Raw genomic sequence first — 20,745 nt, 5'->3', positions numbered from 1 at the left:
TCCCAGTTTTGATTGTTATCTTGTCGGTGTGAGCCTGCTTATGAGTGACAGCTGGCTGTGTGGATGTGTGGCCAGCAGAGATAAACATGATCCAAATTTCACAAATTAAGAATTCCATTAGCGGTAATGGCGATGCTAATAGCAGGGTGACACGGTGGTTAGCACTGCTGCCTCCCAGTGCCAGGGACCCAGGTTGAATTTTGGCCTGAGGTGACTGTTTGTGTGGAGTCTGCACATTCTCCCTTTGTCTGCGTGAGTTTCCTCTGGGCGTTCCGGTTTCCTGCCAGGGTCCAAATATGTGCAAGTTAGTTAAATTGCCCATGCTAAATTGCCTTTTAGTGTCCAAAGGTTAGGTGGGGTTACGGCGTGGTGGGGGAGTTGGCCAAGATAGAGTGCTCTTTTGGAAGGTTGATGCAAACATGATGGGCCAAATGGTCTCCTTCTGCTCTGCAGGGTTTCGATGATTCTATGAAGAAAAACAGCAGCTGAGTTTGCTTACCAAAGATGTGGAAACTAAACTAAAGAGACTGTTACATTGGGGCAATATTCCTGAATACTGGAACATAGGTTCTGCCACATTCAGATTTACCAGAATGATACTAAAATTACACGGACAGTTTTTCTTTTGTTATTATTCTTTGATGAGTTGTGGGCATCGTCAGCAAGGCCAGCCCATTCCTAATTGGTCTTGAATTGAGTGGCTGGCAAGGCCATTTCAGAGGGCAGTTGAGAGTCAGCTATATTGTTGTGGGTCTGGAGTCACATGTAGGCCAGACCAGGCAAGGAGGGCAGATTTCCTTCCCTACAGGGCTTTAGTGAACCAGACGGGTTTTTATGACAATCGACGATAGTTCCAGGGTCACCAACCTAGAAGTTAGAGCATGACCTCTCAGTAGTGAAGTTAAAAAATGCTTCTACACAAAAGGGTTGTAGAAGTTTAGAACTTACTGCCTCCAATAGTAATTGGCGCTGGATCAATCGTTCAATTTAAAACTGAGATTGTTATAGATTGTTGTTCACCAAAGTCATTGAAAGATATGGGCCAATGGCAGGTATATGGAGATAGGCCACAGATCAGCCAGGACCTCAGTGAGTGCCAGAACAATCCTGTTCCTATGTTCCTAAATTGCTGGCAGTTCTCCCAATAAACATTACCCTTGTTTTCAGATGTGATTGGAGCAAAGATCCCACTTTTACTTGGCCTTCCAATTTGATTTTGATTACTGGAGCATTGTGGACACCTCAATAAATGTCTTGACCAGCTGTGGATGGGATTCTGAAAGCATTTTAGAGATAATGATGTCATGATGTCACCACTTTGCCGAATTGCATATTCACGCAAAGCACCATGGGATGGTTGCTTATGCATGAAACTGGAGAGTTTCTAATACAGGAGATCACCTAAAGCAACATGAAAATGATCTAAGTGCAAAGTGCTGCTTTTGATAGGGCTATATAAAATTCACTGGACAGCACCGATTTTGAAGAATGACCCTGCATTTTGTCTTTCCTCTGATGTTGGAGAGTGGAAACTGGAGGTTCACAAGACCTAAAGGTCATAGAATCCCTGCAGTTCAGAAGGAGGTCATTCGGCCCATCGAGTCTGTACCGATCCTCTGAAAGAGCACCCCACCTAGGCCCACTCCTCTGCCCTATCCCACAACCCACAAGCCCACCTAACCTGCACATCCCATGACACTGAGGGGGCAATTTAGCATGACCAATCCATCTTTCCTGCACATCTTAGGACAGTCACCCAAGGTCGGAATCGAACCTGGGTCCTCCTGGCATTGTGAGGCAGCAGTGCTAACCACTGTGCTGCCGTGCCACCCCCGGAAGTTCCTTTGTTGCCAATTCTCCTCAAATTCTTTAATTTGAGGGAGTTGAGGAGGAGGTATTCCTGTTGTCAACTTCTTGAAATACCTTTGTTTTGCACGTGCAATGCCAGGAGATTGAAGTAGTAGCTGAGAAAGCGTTCTTCCTACCTTATTTCCATTGAGGCACCTGGCAAATGCCTATTGAAGGTGTCTTGTTGTGTCTCTGGGGTTGGTTAGGGGGAGAGGATGACAGTGGGTGGTATCTTTTAAAACCTCAGGCATTGTAAAGGCTATAAAAACTTTTTCTTATGCTTTGCACCTGGAGAATAAGTACTGTCCAAGAGCAACATGCAGAAAAATTGGCCCAAAATATCTGACCAAGTTTATCTCAGCCACTTTTAAAAATTTAGTTTTGTTAATGAAAAAAAATCATTGGTGAAACCCATTTTATGGTTTTGATGTATGATTACCAGGGTAGTTTGATTTCACTTTGCATGATGTTTATTAGGGTTACAGGTGCTTTTCTCAAACTGGAGTTGTCTGTAAAAGTAAGAATGATCTTTGCGGATTATGTATGAGTCACAGTGCCAAATCTACTCTGCATAAAAGAATCACCAATACTTTTGATGCTTTTATGGGCCTAAAATATTTCCACTGGAACCAAAGGATACAATAATTGACAAGTTTTATTTACACCGCAAGTTGGTTCAGGGCTCGTTTAGCACAGTGGGCTAAACAGCTGGCTTGTCATGCAGAACAAGGCCAGCAGCGCGGGTTGAATTCCTGTACTGGCCTCCCCGAACAGGCGTCGGAAGTGGCGACTAGGGGCTTTTCACAGTAACGTCATTGAAGCCTACTTGTGACAATAAGCGAATTATTATTATTACGTTGCTATAATTTGGAATGCACAGCTTGAAGGGGTGATGGAAGCAGATTCAGTAGTAACTCTCAAAAGAGAAAATAAGCAAGCTTATGGAGAAAGAGGATTGGGACTGATCAAAGAACCAGTGACACATTGGGCTGAATGTGCCACCTTCTGTGCTGTATTTTTAAAGTTCATTTACAGAATGTAGGTGGCACTGACCAGCATTTATTGCCCATCCCTAATTCCGCATCTAAGAGTCAACCACATTGTTGTGGTCTGGGAGATCAGTCTAGGGGGCCTCACGGTAGCATGGTGGTTAGCATCAATGCTTCACAGCTCCAGGGTCCCAGGTTCGATTCCCGGCTGGGTCACTGTCTGTGTGGAGTCTGCACGTCCTCCCTGTGTGTGCGTGGGTTTCCTCCGGGTGCTCCGGTTTCCTCCCACAGTCCAAAGATGTGCGGGTTAGGTGGATTGGCCATGCTAAATTGCCCGTAGTGTAAGGTTAATGGGGGGATTGTTGGGTTACGGGTATACGGGTTACGTGGGTTTAAAGTAGGGTGATCATTGTTCGGCACAACATCGAGGGCCGAAGGGCCTGTTCTGTGCTGTACTGTTCTATGTTCTAGGTAAAGAGAGTAGGTTTCCTTCTCTGAAGGGACATTAGTGAAACAATTGTTTCATGGCCATCATTAGACTTCTCGTTATAGACTTGTTCATGTTTGTTATCTCATTCAAACTCCAGCACCTGCCATAGTAGGATTTGAAGGAACTGCATACTAGTCCAACAATAATACCGCTTCTGCCTCTGCTTTCCCGTGACACTATGATCTCCGTTAATATATATGTATACTGACAACAGCAGGAAGTAGCTGCACTAAATTGGTTACATGTGCATTAATTGTGTGGTCTCCCTGTTTCTCTGGCTGGAATTAAATCAAGAACCTGATTTTATCCTTTTTCTGTGAGTTTTTTGAACCCTAAGTAAAATATAATTTTGGAGACTATTTTAATTTCCCTTTAAGAGCAAAGGGAATTAAATGGAACAAAACATCATAGTGCAATTATACTACTTGATTACTACCATTTATTGTTTCTTTCTCAGTGCCGTTGTTTTTTTAAGATAAGCATTAAATAATGCATTGTTTACTTTTTAGTTCCGATTGAATGAGTTTGGCGTCCTGGAGGTTGTCAGCACAGAAGGCATTGTGACAGAGTCACTGACAGAGGTATCTGTAAAGACGACAGTGAAAGCCGCGAGTGATGCTTGCAATGAGGCTGACTGGAATACAATCACTCCCAATCAATGTAAGATATACCTACTGGGATCTGTATTGGTGCTTCTGGCTTCAGCTTAAAGTCAATTTTGCAGTGGTGCAACCAATGCCATTGTGTTCAATCATAGTATACAGTGTTACAGAATGCAACACATTTTGGGGATTATTCTTCAGTTAGTCTTCCAGGCAAATGTTAGACTCTTCTGCAGGTGGAAGGTGAAAAATCACCAGTCCTTTAACTTTTTTCCACAATTTTCTTCTTGCTCCTAAATGTCATAACAGTGTCATTGTTATTGTTCGTGCCTCAACAGTGAACATCTGCAGCCCATTGTACCGCAAAGGAACATTTTGGCTGAATCTAGATGTACCTTCACCCAGCCTGCAAGTCCAGCAGGCGCTCTTGGATAAAGATTGGAAGTCGTGGGCAATTTTTCCCTTCCTTGCCCAGTGGTACGGAGATTGTAACACCCTAATGCTAGACCAACCACCAGAGACCACTCCTTTTCCAAGTCAAAATGACTCAGTTCCCCAGTGGATAATTCAATGAACCAGCTCTCATTTCCTGCTATATTGTTTGTCACAACACCAAAGACCACGGAGAATGAATACAATCTGGAGTCAGTTATAATTAATTTAAGTACCTACTTAATGATCAGAAATAAGCTGCTTGATCTGTGAAAATGAATATTCCTTTGTACTGTACAACTGGTTCACAGCAGAAAATGAATGGCACAAGATAGAAAGGAGAAACCTAAATAATCCTAGTGGCTCTAAAAATTCTGATCATGCAATTGACAAACATTTAATCCTAAGAACCAAATTAAGAATTCTACCATATGAGTAGATAAACATTTTCTGTAGAAGTATAAACAAAGTTTCAGAAGGCAATTTTTATGGTTGAATGAATGTTTAAAGGGTATGTTTAGCACAGGGCTAAATCGCTGGCTTTAAAAGCAGACCAAGGCAGGCCAGCAGCACGGTTCAATTCCCGTAATAGCCTCCCCGAACTGGTGCCAGAATGTGGCGACTAGGGGCTTTTCACAGTAACTTCATTTGAAGCCTACTTGTGACTATAAGTGATTTTCATTTCATTTTTTCATTTATCTAACATTTAGCTGGACAAAAAGTTACTTTGGTCAGGGTGGCAATGTCAGACACCAAAGTACCAAAGGACAGTAAGTAGTCTGGTGAGAAGGAAGTGAAGCTGCAGCATTCCATGTTGTGAAACAATGATCCAACTTAGACTCTGTCGATTCCAGTCAATATTTCATGGTCTTCTGGAACCAAGTTCTGTGATTACAGTCTCAAGCATTATCATTGCACATTGTATATTACGTACTGCAATTTTATATATATGCAGTTCCTTTAAAGCATGTATTTGTGATCTAGAACCATTTGCTTCTTACGCTGTTTACACTGCTTGGACAATTTCTTTGTGATATAATCCACAGTTCGTGGCAGAATGTCCAATATCACTTGAATAAAATCATGTCCTCATATCGCCATGCATTATTCTACTGCAGTGGTTCTCAACCGGGGTCCACATGGACCCTGGGGGTCCATGTAACATTACTGGGGGTCCACACAAAAAAATACCGAATTGGGGGTCCACGGTGATATTTTAGTGGTCCATAGAGCAATTCAGAACAATTGTTATTACTGAGAATCAAGTAGAAGAAAAAAATGTTTGTTTTCATGATGAATATTCACCTTTCTCTCTCTCTCTCTCTCTCGCACTGACAAAGGTCAAAGAGAGATTATAATCTATCTAATTTACCTTGAGGGCTGAAGGGGCTCAGAACCAAAAAGGTGCATTTGCTGTGTTTATTTTTGTGGTACTGTATTCTGAGAAAAAAAAATCCATACCGGTTGATGACAAATGGGTTTATTGTGCTTTAATGACAGTTGTTGTTGAAGATTGCCCGGGCTATTGTCCCCTAGGAACAGCCTGGAGGACCTTTAATGACAGAAGCAGCTTATTAAATACCCACGGTTGACCTGACACTTATGCCACGTTTCTCCTTGACAAGTTTAATGAATGATTTAACACAGTAATCACTAGAAACTGTGTATATTTGATATGAATTGGTTATTTTTAGAGTAATTTAATTCAATTTAGTCAGTAAAAAGTTTTTTTCATTACTTTTCATATTAGAATAAGTTTGGCAACGTACGAAAATACCGCTAATCCGTTTCCAACCCTCACGGTAAGGTAGATGGACTTTAGGATTAGTTTGCCACGCATATAAGAAGCTTTTTTTCTGTGGAATGGCTATGGGGGTCCACAAAAAAAAATTAAGAGGAAAAGGGGTCCATGGGTTAAAAAAGGTTGAGAACCCCTGTTCTACTGCATCCATGTCTTCAAGGTTCCCATCACATCATGATTCCAGAGGAGGCTGACGTTGCAGCTCATCATGAAGAAGTAGAGGAAGGTGTTAAAACTCAAAACTCAAATGTGGGCAGCAGATTGTTGACTGTAGTATTGGTTCACTGGTATTGTGCCTTTACCTCCCTTGTCCTACTCCCAGAATGTGCAGAAGGGAGAATCACAGAGTTATACAGCATGGAAAGAGGCAGCTATGCCCTTTGTGCCTGTACCAATTCTGTGAAAGAGGCCAAAGAAGAACTTGGCTGTATTACTCCATCTATATGCAATCACCTAATTAAACCCACTGCGGTGCACTGCAAATTCAAACACATATATAGGAACATTGTACACAGCAAATACTTTTGTAGTATCGTGCGGCATAGTTATTGCAGTAGCCCATTTATCTATTTGCTGTGCTTGCACTTATATCTGTGAGTTCACTAATCTTTGGCTGGTTTCTCCCAGTCCCCCAGCTGTATGTTTCTCAGTGGCGCACCGTTCGCTGGTGGCGAGATCCTCTGTTCCCGCTGCTTGTCAATGGGATTCTCCATTGAAGACACCCCACACCTCCGGGAAACCCGCCGGCGGGGTGCGCTGCCGATGGGAAAAATAAATCATGGTGGCCAGAGAATTCCGGCCAACTTCTTTACCCACCATTCAGATCACCCTGAAGTGAGCCATTGACACATCATCTTTAGAGCAGCAAGGTAGCACAGTGATCAGCACAGTTGCTTCACAGGGCCAGGGTCCCAGATTCGGTTCCCGGATTCTCTGTCTGTGCGGAGTCTGCACGTTCTCCCCGTGTCTGCGTGGGTTTCCTCTGGGTGCTCCGGTTTCCTCCTACAGTCCAAAGATGTGCAGATTAGGTGGATTGGCCATGCTAAATTGCCCTTCGTGTCCAATAAGGTTAAGTGGGGTTACTGGGTTACTGGGATAGGGTGGAGGTGTGGGGCTTAAGTGTGGTGCTCTTTCCAAGGGCCGTTGCAGAATCAATGGGCCGAATGGCCTCCTTCTGCACTGTAAATTCTATGTAATCTATGTAATCTTGTGATGTCCTATTGGTCACCTTGTGGGACTTTCCCACTAAAGTTCCATAGATAGTCAATTTTCTAAACTGCCAGTAAAAAGAGTATGTAAACAGTTTATAGAACATTTGACTTGCACAAAGTTACGAATCATGTCAGAAGTAATACATTACAATTCATCATAGAGTTTCTGTTTAAACATTTTTCTGTTAGATTTACTTCGGAAACATTGGGCGTGATTCTCCGCACCCGGGAGAAATCGTGATGCTGGCGTCAAAAACGGGCGGGTTTGACACCAGCCTCCGCCCCCCCGACCGGGAACCGATTCTGGTCCCCAGTCGGGGCTAGCATCCCGCGGCCGTGAACTCCGGCATCGCGGGCTTAACGAATTTCGTTAAGCCCGCTAGCCAGAGTTAGCGACGGCTGACGCGTCAGATGACGTCAGCCGCGCATGCGCGGATTGGACGACTCCAACCCACGTATGCGCGGATGACGTCATCACGCATTTGCGTGAAACCCGCGCATGCGCGGGCTGGTATGCCCCTCAGCCGCCCCACGAATGGATACAGCGGGGCGGCGGAAGGATAAAGAGTGCGCGGGGTAAGTACCCGCTGCCCGCGATCGGTGGGCACCGATCGCGGGCCCATGGCACCCTTGGCACGGCCGTGGTACTGCCGTGCCAATCGGTGCCATGGTTCCCCAGATCGGGACTTTACGGCCGTTTTTACGAACGGTCAGACCAGGTGTGTTTGATGTTCATAAAAACGGTCGTAAAGGCCTTGGAACTCGGCCCATCGGCCAGCTGAGAATCGCTGCTCGCCGTAAAAAAACGGCGGGCAGCGATTCGTGCCGGGAAGCGGGCGGTGGGGGGGGGGAGAATAGCGGGAGGGCGTCGGACCAGCGTGGCCGTAAAAATTTACGACGCCCGCTATTCTCCGCCCCGTCGTGAGTGCGGAGAATTGCGCCCATTGTACAACATAAGGAGTTCTATTTGGTCTTTTCAGTAGCGTGCAGAGAACCATTTCCTCTAATCAGTTGGCGAGGGTTGCAGAAACCTGCATTGTAGAACAGACAGAATAAACATTGATGGGCTCGATAATCTTTTCTTTGACATTTTGTTCCATACATTTTCATGACATATGGTGGAAGGTTTGAAGAGAAGAAACATAGCAAAACGAAGATATATCCCCAAATAAAGTTTTTGCCAGGTGGAGAATTTACTGCGAGAATAGATCCACAGTATTTATTTCTCCATGAGCAATCATTTCTACATAATTGTATTATAAATCATGGAAGCCCCATTGTTCAAATATATTAAAATAATCATTCTGTTTGTGACTTTTAGAAATATGCAGCTTAACTATGTGACAAATATCTAGTTCGTCGTTCATGTTAATATTTTAGGGGCAGTGTTTAGTTCTGGGAAGATTGTTGTTGTGAAGGTAAAGTAACTAACATTTAGGGCCTTGGAGATTGCTGGGGCACCTGAAAGAAAATGGCAGTTCAGAATAGAAGGGAAAAAGCCATAAAACTGCAGGTGGGTTTACTGAGCTGGAGACTGTCTACAGTTTGTTTGCAAAGAAGTACAGTCTAGAGATGGTTTGTTTTAGAAGCTAAAGTTCAGTAAGTTTAAAAGCATTGTGATCCCCCAAGGGCTACATCATCATGGAGTTGGGTGGAGCTGAAGAAGGTTCTCTGCTTTCAATTTGTCTGAGTGTTTGGGAAGAGGTTCCACACGGAAAAGGTGCTGCATTTAACAGACTGCAGACAGTCAGGCTTGGAGGAACCCTGAGAGCCACTTGGTGCTGCTGTTGGCTGCAGTTTGGACCTCATTGTGGTTTGCAGCTCACCGGGAAATCCTGTTAGCCATTTGGTGCAGTTTGGACTAAGGACAATTCCTGGGGAGCTGAGAAGGTGGAGGTTGCTGGTTCTGTGCCGGGACAGTTAGAATCATAGAATTCTTACAGTGCAGAAGGAGGCCATTCGGCCCATCAATTCTGCACCGAACATCAAAAGAGCACTCTACCCTGGCCCCACTTCCCTGCCCTATCCCCATAACCCCTCCTAACCTGAACATCTTTGGACATGAAGTGGAAATTTAGCATGGTCAATCCACTTAATCTACCATTGGCCTGTAGGAGGAAACCGGAGCACCCGGAGGATACCCACGCAGACACAGGGAGAACATATAAACTCCACACAGACAAGGCCAGAATTGATCCCGGGTCCCTGGTGTCGTAAGGCAGCAGTGCTATCCACTATGACACCATGTTGCCCGCAGGGGCTCAAAGAGACCTTCTGTGCTATTTAAAGTGTGCTGGAGTCAGAGGACTGGAGTTTGGGGAAATCCAGGAGCAGTGCCCTGTGTGAAAGAGCTGGAATTGTGCTGGACATTAGAGGCAGGAATACAGTTTTGTGAATCCCATGTAACACATGCTCAAGAGACGAGATTGAACCATTGGGAGGTCAGCAGTCGCAGAGGCTGTTTGGGTCGGAAGGGCTTTTGAGGGAATTAAGAGAAATCCAAGGAATTTGTCTTGGTTGCATTCACAATTTAATGTGTAGTGTGATGTGTTCAACCAACGTTTGCCTGTTAATTCATAATTGCGTCATGTTAGTTCTGAATATTAGATTATAAGGTTTGACTTTTCTGACTTTGTGTTGTTAAGTTTTTTGGTTTGTTTAAAACCATTTTGTGGCTTTATTCTCTTAGATTTCAAACTTTATCTACTGTATAAAAAAGTATTGCCTAACAAACTACTCAGGCTTCAGCTAAAGAAAACCCTGGTTCGTCGACACCAGGACAACTGTGAGTTGTTGGCACCGTGCATGCCTTCCGAAAGATATATAGGCATTGGAGGGAGTGCAGTGTCGGTTTTTCAGAATTATACTTCAAGGTCTAACTTACAAGGAACGATTGCACAAATTGCACAGTTGTATTAATCTAGAAAGCTAAACAGTGGTTTGACCAAAGACTCCAAGGTATTAAGCAAAACAGATAGGGTACATAGAGAGTAAACCTTCCGGTGGGTGGGGTGTCCAGTACTGGATGGAATAGTGTAACAATTTGAGCCAGGCTTTCCAACCGTGAAATTAGGAAACGTTTCTACATTTGAAACTCTCTTCCACGAATGGAAATTGATGCAGATCAAGTGTTCATTTTAAAGCTATGATTGATAGATTTTTGTTGTCCAGAGATATTAAGGAGTTTGAGACAAAGGCAACAGATGGAGGTAGGCTGCAGATCAGCCATGCTCTCATTGAATGATAGAACAAGCTCAAATGGTCTGCTCCTTTTCCAGAGTTATTTATGAATGAGGTCATTCTGGGCAGTGCAGTTGACCAGAGTGCATTGATTATATTTTCATATAAACCTTTGTAATCTGTGGGTGGAGTGAGCGGGATGGTGACAAATTTGGGATTGGTGCAAATAAATATTTTGTGGGTTTCTTGATTTAATCATTTCTGGCCTATCTTTCTGTGCTGCCAATGCACTATAGTTTATGCTTCTAGTTCTAATTTGGGTAGGTGGGGGGGGGAAGATGGTGGCATAGTAGTAATGTCTCTAGATTAGTAATCTCATGGCCAAGAATAACGTTATGAGAATGTGGGCTCAAATACCATCATGATATCTGGTGGTATTTAATTCAAATAATGAACCTGGATTTACAAACCGAGTAGATCAGTGATGGCCTAAACTATAAACTACCATCCTCTTGGTAATCCTGATAGACTACCATCAATTGATTGTTGTAAAAACCCATCTCATTCACTAATGTCCTTGAGGGAAGGCATTGCCACCTGGCAATTGGAATCTGGCATTGTTCCATGATCTGATCCATGTATGACTCCAGGCCTACAGCAACTACCCTCTGAAGTAGCTGAGCGGACCATTCTATCCCAGAGCAATGAGGGATGGGCATCAAATGCTGGCCTTGCTCATATTGCCCACATCCCATGAAATTATATATATTTTTAATTCTGCTTTTGAGATTATTATGATTGCTCTGTGATCTTTGTTTAAATACATATGTTCACATGTGCATTGATAAAATTAAAAATAAGTTTTTTAAAATCTGTTTCTTTGCATTGTGTTTGTCATTCAAAATGTATTGATAGAATGCATGTTTCTTCAATGATCCTTGACATGGGCCATGATTGGTGGTGAAGTACTTCCCCCGATGTTCCCTGAAAAGAGGTTGAACTTGTCCTTCTTCCCCTGCTACTTGTTCTGATCATTGGTTCAAGGAGCAAAAGCAGATGCCTGGGAACAAATTATTTGTCTGAACTCTAGGATGGAAATTTTCTCTCGCTGCTTTGTATTGTTGTAGCTGGGGCTAAAATATGTGGAGTGCAGACAGTTTAAATGTGTCAGCAAAATGATAAGCATAGGAATTAGAGGAAGTCTTTTAGCTAAGTTTATAATGCCATAAACATTAGGAATGCTATAATTAGCGAACTCGTAAGTGCTTGAGTAACGATACAAAAAGTCTCTGCTGTGTAGACAATTTTTGCTGTGTAGACAATTTTGCTTGTGCATAGGAATCACCCATCCCTAATTGCCCTTGAGGAGACCATAAGACCAGAGATATAAGAGCAGAATTAGGTCATTCGGCCCATCGGGTCTGCTCTGCCATTCGATTATGGTTGATATGTTCCTCATCCCCATTTTCCTGCCTTCTCTACATAAGTCCTGATCTTCTTATTAATCAAGAAATCCCCTTATTAATCAAGAACACCAGATTAGTACTTGAGGCGCTGTTACCTAAAGGGCTACAAACCAACAGCTGGAAGGTGGAATTAGACAGAATAGTTCTTTCTCAGAACATACGAACTAGGAGCAGGAGGAGGCAAATTAGCCTTTCGAGCCTGCTCCACGGTTCAATATTATCACGGCTGATCTCATTCTAGCTTCATCTCCACTGTCCTGTCCATTCTCCGTAACCCCTTCAACCCATTACTAATTATAAATCTCTCTAACTTCTCCTTAAATTTACTCACTGTCCCAACATTCACCGCGCTCTGGGGTACCGAATTAGAACATAGAACATAGCACAGAACAGGCCCTTCGGCCCTCGATGTTGTGCCGAGCAATGATCACCCTACTTAACCCACGTAACCGGTATACCCGTAACCCAACAATCCCCCCATTAACCTTACACTACGGGCAATTTATCATGGCCAATCCACCTAACCCGCACATCTTTGGACTGTGGGAGGAAACCGGAGCACCCGGAGGAAACCCACGCGCACACGGGGAGGACGTGCAGACTCCGCACAGACAGTGACCCAGCCGGGAATCGAACCTGGGACCCTGGAGCTGTGAAGCATTAATGCTAACCACCATGCTACCGTGAGGCCCCAAGAATTCTACAGACTTACGACCCTTTTGTAGAAGTGATTTCTCCTCATCCGTTTAAATGTACTACCTATTATCCAGAGGCTGTGACTGCTCATTCTAGAATGCCCACGAGAGGAAGCATTCGCTCCACGCCTACTTTATCCATAGCTTTTATCATCTTATATACCTCAACTTGATCTCTCCTCATTCTTCTAAAGCCTAGAGAGTATAAGCATAAACTGTTCTCTCTACACAAGACAAACCCCTCATCTCTGGAATCAATCTTGTGAACCTCCTCTGAACTGCCTCCAATGCAACTACAACTTTCCTCAAATATGGGGACCAAAACTGTGCACAGTACTCCAGGTTCGGTCTCACTAATGCCGTATACAGTTGCAACAACACTTCCTTACCTTTATACTCTATTCCTTTAGCTATAAATGCCAACATTCTATTCACTTTCTTTATTACCTGCTGTACCTGCATGCTAGGTTTATGCGACTCATGCACAAGGACATCCAGATCCCTCTGCACCGGAGCACTCCAAGGTATCTTCCCATTTCGATAATAAGTTGCCTTTCCATTTTTCTGACCAAAATGGATGACCTCTCACTGATCCACGTTAAACTCCATCTGCCAAATTTTGGCCTATTGAAAACCTATCTATATCCATGTGTAAGATTCTTATTTCCTCCTTGCAATTTACTGTCCCACCTATTTTAGTATCATCTGCAAATTTGACTATAGAACCTTCTATCCCTGTATCCAAGTCATTAATATGGATTGTAAATAGTTGGGACCTAAGAACCAAACCCTGTGGCACCCCACTAGTTGCATCTTGCCATCCAGAAAAAGACCCATTTATCCCGACTCTATGGGCGCGATTCTCCGCCCCCCACGCCGGGTGGGAGAATAGTGGGAGGGCCTCCCGACATTTTTCACGCCCTCCCGCTATTCTCCCCCCGCCCCACGCCCAACCCATGCCACAAATCGCGATTTTCCAAGGCCGATGGGCCGAGCGGCCGGGCCTTCGCGCCCGTTTCAACACGGCAGCAAACACACCTGCTTGCTGCCGTCGAGAAACGGGCGCCAGATGCCCGTTTGGGGCATCTGGGGGCCCGATTGGCTCGGCAGTACCACGGCCGTGCCAAGGGGGGCCATGTCTTTTCCCTCCGCCGCCCCGCAAGATCAAGCCGCCATGTCTTGAGGGGCGGCTGATGGAAAAGACGGCAACTGCGCATGCGCGGGTTGACGTTGTCCAACCTGCGCATGCGCAGCCGACGTCATCGGCCGCGTCAGCCCGTGTGATGCTTGACGTGCGGCCTTGACGACCATTGTCAAGGCCGTGCCGCCGTGACGCATGGGGCCACGCTCCTAGCCCCACCCGGGGAGGAGAATCGGCCCTGGAAGTGGGCGTGAAGGCTGCCATGGGTCACGGCCTGTCCCACGGCAGCCTTTACGATTCTCCGCATTTGCGGAGAATCTCGCCCTATGTCTTCGAGCAAAGTTCGTAAATTACCCCTAATCTCTATGATCTAACCTTATGTATTAACCTGTGTGGCAGCTTCTCAAATGTCAACAGGAAGTCCAGATATATCACAACTACAGGATCCCCATTATCCACTTGGCTTGTTACACCTTTGAAGAACTGTAGCAAATCAGTCAAACATGATTTACCCTTCACAAAACCATGCTGACTCTGATGGACAGCGTTTTGACTTTCCAAATGTCCTGATGTTAAGCTAACCGGTCTGTAATTATCTACATTCTGCCTCTCTCCCTTTTACATTAGTATTTTTCCATGTGACTGGAACCTTTCCCGTGTCCAGGGGATTTTGGAATATTATAACCAATGGATCCACTATCTCCACTGCCACTTCTTTTAACATCCTAGTATGTAGGCCACCAGGTCCTGGGACTAATCTGCTTCAATCCCAATAGTTTGTTGAGTACTGTCTCCCTAGTGATGCTGATTGATCTAAGTTCCACCCTTTTATTACCTCTAAATTACCCGTTTCTATCGGGATAGTACTAATGTACTCCACCGTGGAAACTGAGGCAAAATATTGATTTTGCATCTCCGCCATTTCTGTTTTTCCCTCTATTAACTCTCTGGTTTCATCTTCCAAGGGACCAACATTCACTTTAGCCACGCTCTTCCCTTTTATGTACTTATAGAAGCTTTTGCTATCCTTTTTAATATTTTGTGTTAGCTTTCTTTCGTAATTTCCAAAGTGGTTATGGTAGTGAGCTGCCTTCTTGAACCACTGCAGTTTCTGTGGTGCAGGTACACCCAGAGTGCTGTTCGGAAGGACTGGCAAGGTTTTGACCCAGCAACAGTGACGGATATAAAGATATAGGCGATACAGTTCCAAGTCAGGATGGTGAGTGACTTGGAGGGAACCTTGCAGGTGAGATAGTATTCCCAAGCATCTGCTGCCCTTGTCCTTCCAAGATGGTGGTGGTCATTGGTTTGGAAGGTACGATCACAAGAACCTTGGGGGTTCCTGCAGTGCATCTTGTCGATGTTACACATTGCTGCCACTATGCATCAGTGGTGGTGGTGGAGGGAGGCACAAACCCCCCCTCCTTGATAGTGGGGTATTCAGTCATGACTATGCCATTGAATGCCAAGGGGTGATAATTAGATTCTCTCTTGTTAGAAATGGCTCATTGCTTGGCACTTGTCAACATGAATATTTCTTGCCACTTGTCAGCCCAAGTCTGGATATTTTCCTGAACTTGCTGCATTTGGACATGGACTGCTTCAGTACCTGAGGAGTCGTGAATGGTGTTTAATACTGTGCAATCGTCAGCAATCATCCTACTTCTGACTTTATGATAAAAGGAAGGTTATTGATGAAGCAGCTGAAGATGGTTCGGCCCAGGACAGTCCCCTGAGGAACGCTGCGGTGGTGTCTGAGAGCTGAGATGACTGACCTCCAACAACCACAACCAACTTCCTTTATGTTAGGTATGACTCCAACCAGCAGATACTTTCCCCCTGATTCCTATTGACTCCAGTTTTGCTAGATCTCCTTGATACCACACTCTGTCAAATGTGGCCTTGATATCAAGGGTAGTCACTCTTATCTCTCTTCTGGAGTTCTGCTGTTTTGTCCATGATCGAGCCAAGGCTGTAATGTGGCAATGGAGCCTCTTCCTCCAGTGAGTTGTTTAATTATTCACCAACATTCACAGCTGGATGTGGCAGGACTACAGAACACAGATCTGAGTGGCACTGGCAGAACCCAAACTGAGCATCAGTGAGCAGCTTATTGCTGAGCAAGCACTGCGTGATAGCAATATTGATGACCCCTTCCATCACCTGATTGATGATCGAGAGTGGACTGATGGGGCAGTAATTGGCTGGGGTGCATTTGGCCTGCTTTTTGTGTACAGGACATACCTGGACAATTTCCACATTGCCGGGTAGATGCCAGTGCTGTAGCTGTACTGGAACAGCTTGGCTAGGGGCACGGCAAATTCTGGAACACAAGTACATTGGTGTCCTACAGGATGCATTTTAGGCTGTACATTTCTCCATATTATTCTGTCACTGTGAGTTCCTGCGGAGACTTCTGCTATGGGCTAGAATAGTATAAACCCATTTCTAAAGAGTCTTGCAGTACAGAAAGAGGGCCTTTGGCTCATCGTGTCTATGCCAGCCATCAATCACCTATCAATTTGTGTGGAGTTTGCATGTTATCCCCGTGCCTGTGTGGGTCTCCTCTCGGTGATCCAGTTTCCTACCACAGTCCAAATATGTGCAGGTTTGGTGGATTGACCATGATCGGTGCGTGTGGTAGAGTACTCGTTTGGAGCGTCAATTCAGACTTGATGGGCTGAATGGCCTCCTTCTGCACTGTAGGGATTATGTGGTGTAATGAGTTACATGAGGCCTTTGAGATTGGCCAATTGATTAGTCGCCTGATTAGTGGCCCAATCGGAGAACCTCTTCTCTATAGAAAACAGGGAGTGTCAGATCATCTGCACTCCCAGTGTAGAAAGCAAGTTGAATGAACATGGTCGTACTGCTGTTGGTTTTGTTAATAAAAGGAATTCTGGTGAAGGGACTTCTACCTCTGTGGCCTTATTACAGTGGCGATGAGGAAAATGGAATGACCCGAAGGAACCTGCTCATTATCAACCGCCACATATTGAGGGTAAGCCATTGACAGGCAAATGCGTTTATTTGGAAAGCTGGATTCTTTTGACCCTGCTGTGCAAGACTTGGCCCAATATGTAGAGCGGATGAAGTACTTTTTCAGAGTGACGATATAGTTCCGGATGAAAAGCAACGGGCCATTCTGCTGACCGCGTGTGGGCCGGCAGCTTTTGCCATTATGCACAGTCTCACTTTTCCAGAGGCACTGGACACAAAATGTTTCCTGCAATTGACGGAGTTAGTAAAAAAGCACTATGACCCTAAGCCACCTCTGATCCTGTTTAGGTCCCGGTTTCATTCCAAGACACAGGGGAGTCAGTCACTAATGTTTTAACAAGATTAAGGCAATTAGCAGAGGCTTGCGAATTTGGCCTGATGCTAAATGAGATGCTCCGAGATCGGTTGGTGTGCAGAATAAATAATTTAACAATATAAAAATGTCTGGTAGCAGAGACGAGCTGGATTGCAAACAAGCATTGCAGCTGGCTTTGTCCTTCGAAAAAAGCGCCGAGCGGAGCACATGTGCTACAGGGTACTCCGATGGAAGTAGACGCCCAAACCAGTGCAACCGAGTTAAGGGACTACCACTGGGGGATAGGCAACTGCATAGCCGCCCTCAGGAACAACTCGGATACTAAGGAACCCACTCGCAGAACCACTCCCAAGCAAGGGAAAATTAGGACCAGACAGACGGCAGTCCCTGCAGCCTTCCACCTGGCAAGATATTGTAGTTGTTGTCAGAATTCGGAGCCAGAAGAAACAGAAGTCCAAAACCAACATTTCCGAGAAGGATCCGTAGGCTTGGACAGGAGAATGCACATCCTGGAAGCCCCAACTACCTCCGACGAGGAACAACTAAATTGTGTAACGATGGTTAAATCAAAACGCATTAAATTAACCATAAGGTTGAATGGACGCCCAACATTTATGGAGGTTGACACGGGAGCAGCCGGATTAGTGATAAGAGATATGACTACTGCTACTTAATAGTATTTAATAAAATTCGCACTGGACTCCAAACTTATTATATATGGATTCCATTATAACCTCATTTTCCAGCACTTGGTTTGTAGCTGAAAATTGTGGATTCACAATTTTGTTATAAGCAGTGCACAAAAAGAATCTTTCTGCTGTTGGGGTTGTAATTTTACATAGAACTTACAGTGCAGAAGGAGGCCATTCGGCCCATTGAGTCTGCACCAGCTCCTGGAAAGAGCACCCTACCCAAGGTTAACACCTCCACCCTATCCCCATAACCCAGTAACCCCACCCAACACTAAGGGCAATTTTGGACACTAAGGGCAATTTATCATGTCCAATCCACCTAACTTGCACATCTTTGAACTGTGGGAGGAAACCGGAGCACCCGGAGGAAACCCACGCAGACACGGGGAGGAAGTGCAGACTCCGCACAGACAGTGACCCAAGCCGGAATCGAACCTGGGACCCTGGAGCTGTGAAGCGATTGTGCTATCCACAATGCTACCGTGGTGGATGGAGTGAGATGAAGAGAAATTAAAATAAATTTGCTTCTCATTTAGAAATTAATTTTTAATATATCTGTTCACTAATTATTCAGTGAAGAGCAAGTAACTAATTGGAATCATGTTTTTTAATTATGTAGCATTACATTTCTGCTTAATTAGAAAAACTTTGAGAATTAATTATAAATGCATAGTTATGTTAATATAGTTGCAATTAATTAGCTCGGTGATTTTAATTAAAAGAGTAGTCCATTCTGGTCCTATAAAAATGATAATTAACCTGATGTTTGTAACTATACTCCTGCTGCTAATGGTCCATCAATGTAAAACACTTATTATTTTGTTTCTTGAGGAGAAAAAAGACGTACATTACTCAGTAGTTATTGAGCACCTGCCATTTATATACAGTCCAAAAATATGCAGGTTAGGTGGATTGGCCTTGATCAATTCCCCCTTAGTGTCCAAAGATGTGCAGGTTAGATGGGGTTACGGGGATGCGATGAGGGAGTGGGCCTTGGTTGGGTGTTCTTTCAGAGGGCTGGCGCAGATTCAATGGCCAAATGGCCTCCTTCTGCAGTGTAGGAATGGTATGGTTCTGTTCTATAGCATGCAAGTGACCTAACATCTTCATGCTTCCGTCTAATATTTAAGATTGTCTTCTGGTATGATGTTTATGTGAGAAAAGGCAGGAGAATTCTTCTGTTGCTTACATTAACACAAAGCCCTACAAAAAGTTTCTAATTGTTCCTACTTTGTTGCAAAGCTACTGGATTCTAATTTCATTCTTTTAGTCTTTTCTTGGGATGTGAGCGGTTGCTGTTGAGTCCAACATTTGTTGACGCTTCCTAATGGCCCTTGAGAAAGTGGTGGCGAGCTGCCTTCTTGAGTCGCTGCAGTCCGCCTCACGTAGGTACACCACAGTGCTGTTAGGAAAGGATTTCTAGGCTTTCTGATCCAGTGACAGTGAAGGAACAGCGATATAGTTCCAAGTCAGGATGGTGTGTGGCTTGTATAGGGGCAGGCAAGTGGTGGCGTTCCCATGCATCTCCAACCTTTCTTGTCGGTGGTAGAGGTCACAGATTTGGAAGGTTCTGTTGCAGGAGCCTTGGTGTGTTGCTGCAGTGCATTTTATACATGGTACACTCTGCTGCCACTACGTGTTGATGGTGGAGGGAGTGAATGTTTGTGGATGGGATGCCAATCAAGCGGGCTGCTTTGTCTCAGATGGTATACAGATTTATGAGGTTTGTTAGAACTGTACTCATCGAGGCAAGTGGAGAGTATTCCATCACACTCCTGACTTGTGCCTTCTAGATCATAGAACCATAGAATTTCTACAGTGCAGAAGGAGGCCATTTGGCCCATTGCATCTGCACTGACCCCTGAAGGAATACCCTACCTAGACCCACTTTCCTGCCCTATCCCTGTAACCCCACATAACCTACAGGCCTTTGGACACGAAGGGGCAATTTAGCATGGCCAATCCACCCAACTTGCACATCTTTGCAAGAAGTCTCACAACACCAGGTTAATGTCCAACAGGTTTATTTGAAATCACAAGCTTTCGGAGCGCTGCTCCTTCATTGGGGCTTCTCTTAGTAACAGAAGATAGCAAACCAATTGTTGCAATAGTTGTAGAAAATGATAGTACATTTTCCAGCCGTTCCCGTTGACGGGATCCTCCGGTCCTGCTGATGGCGTGCCCCCGCCGTGGGTTACCCGGTAGTGGAGGGTGTAAACAGCAGGAAGACCTGTTGACAGCGGCAGGACTGGAAGAACCTCCTGCTGGCCAAGGCAGGCCGCCTCCACTGCCATGTGGGTGGGGGTGGGGGGGGGGGGGGGGGGGGGGGGGGGGGGGGGGGGGAAGGAGGGAAGATTCCACCCACAATTTGTGGTCTTGAGAATATTTTTTGATCTTGACTCACCAGCAGATAGAAGTCAACAGTCATAAAACTTTGAGAATATGGAAACTAAATGTTAGTTGTTGCAGAGAATGCTTGAGGTAGAGTAAAACCCACAGGATCTCCTGTCTCAGTCTCTTGACCTCGTAGCACCACTGGCCGTCCATTTAACATGTGTGGCCATCTACGCAGCCTTCATTTAATCAATGCCAATTAATCAGTTAATAACGAAAGTGTGTTCTGTTGATAAATTTTGCACATATATTTATCAGAAGACTATGTTTTTAATAAATAATATTTTTATTTTTTCTATTGCCCCCCACAGCGAAACGGACGGGTGTATCTCACGTGAATGAGCTGCCAAATGGAGAGAGTGCCTGCTGCTGTGTGAACTGTGGTCACTCTTATTCAGTGAATGAAGCCAGAAGCAACAGGAGATTCTGCAGTGAGCTTTGCCTGCGGCAGTTTAAAGAGAAGTAAGATTTTTACATGTAAAGTTACC

At 44.7% G+C, this 20,745-nt stretch overlaps 1 protein-coding gene across 6 annotated transcripts in view; it reads left to right on the top strand.

Moving 5' to 3' along the window:
- Positions 1-20,745, top strand: part of l3mbtl1 (L3MBTL histone methyl-lysine binding protein 1) — a 108,703-nt gene that overhangs the window by 26,318 nt on the left and 61,640 nt on the right. For all 6 annotated transcript variants that reach the window (XR_005461427.1, XM_038803447.1, XM_038803448.1 and 3 more), the window contains 2 exons: positions 3,837-3,987; positions 20,569-20,719. Coding sequence is in view for 4 of the 6 variants with exons in the window: in XM_038803447.1 (XP_038659375.1) it covers positions 3,837-3,987; positions 20,569-20,719 (302 nt within the window). In the remaining 2 variants the exon portion in view is untranslated. The remainder of the gene's footprint in view (positions 1-3,836; positions 3,988-20,568; positions 20,720-20,745) is intronic.

This window comes from Scyliorhinus canicula, chromosome 7, assembly GCF_902713615.1.
Source record: "Scyliorhinus canicula chromosome 7, sScyCan1.1, whole genome shotgun sequence".
In the NCBI taxonomy this organism is placed as follows: Eukaryota; Metazoa; Chordata; class Chondrichthyes; order Carcharhiniformes; family Scyliorhinidae; genus Scyliorhinus; species Scyliorhinus canicula.
The sequence above is the reverse complement of the archived record's forward strand: the minus strand, read 5'-3'. Positions and strand labels throughout refer to the sequence as shown.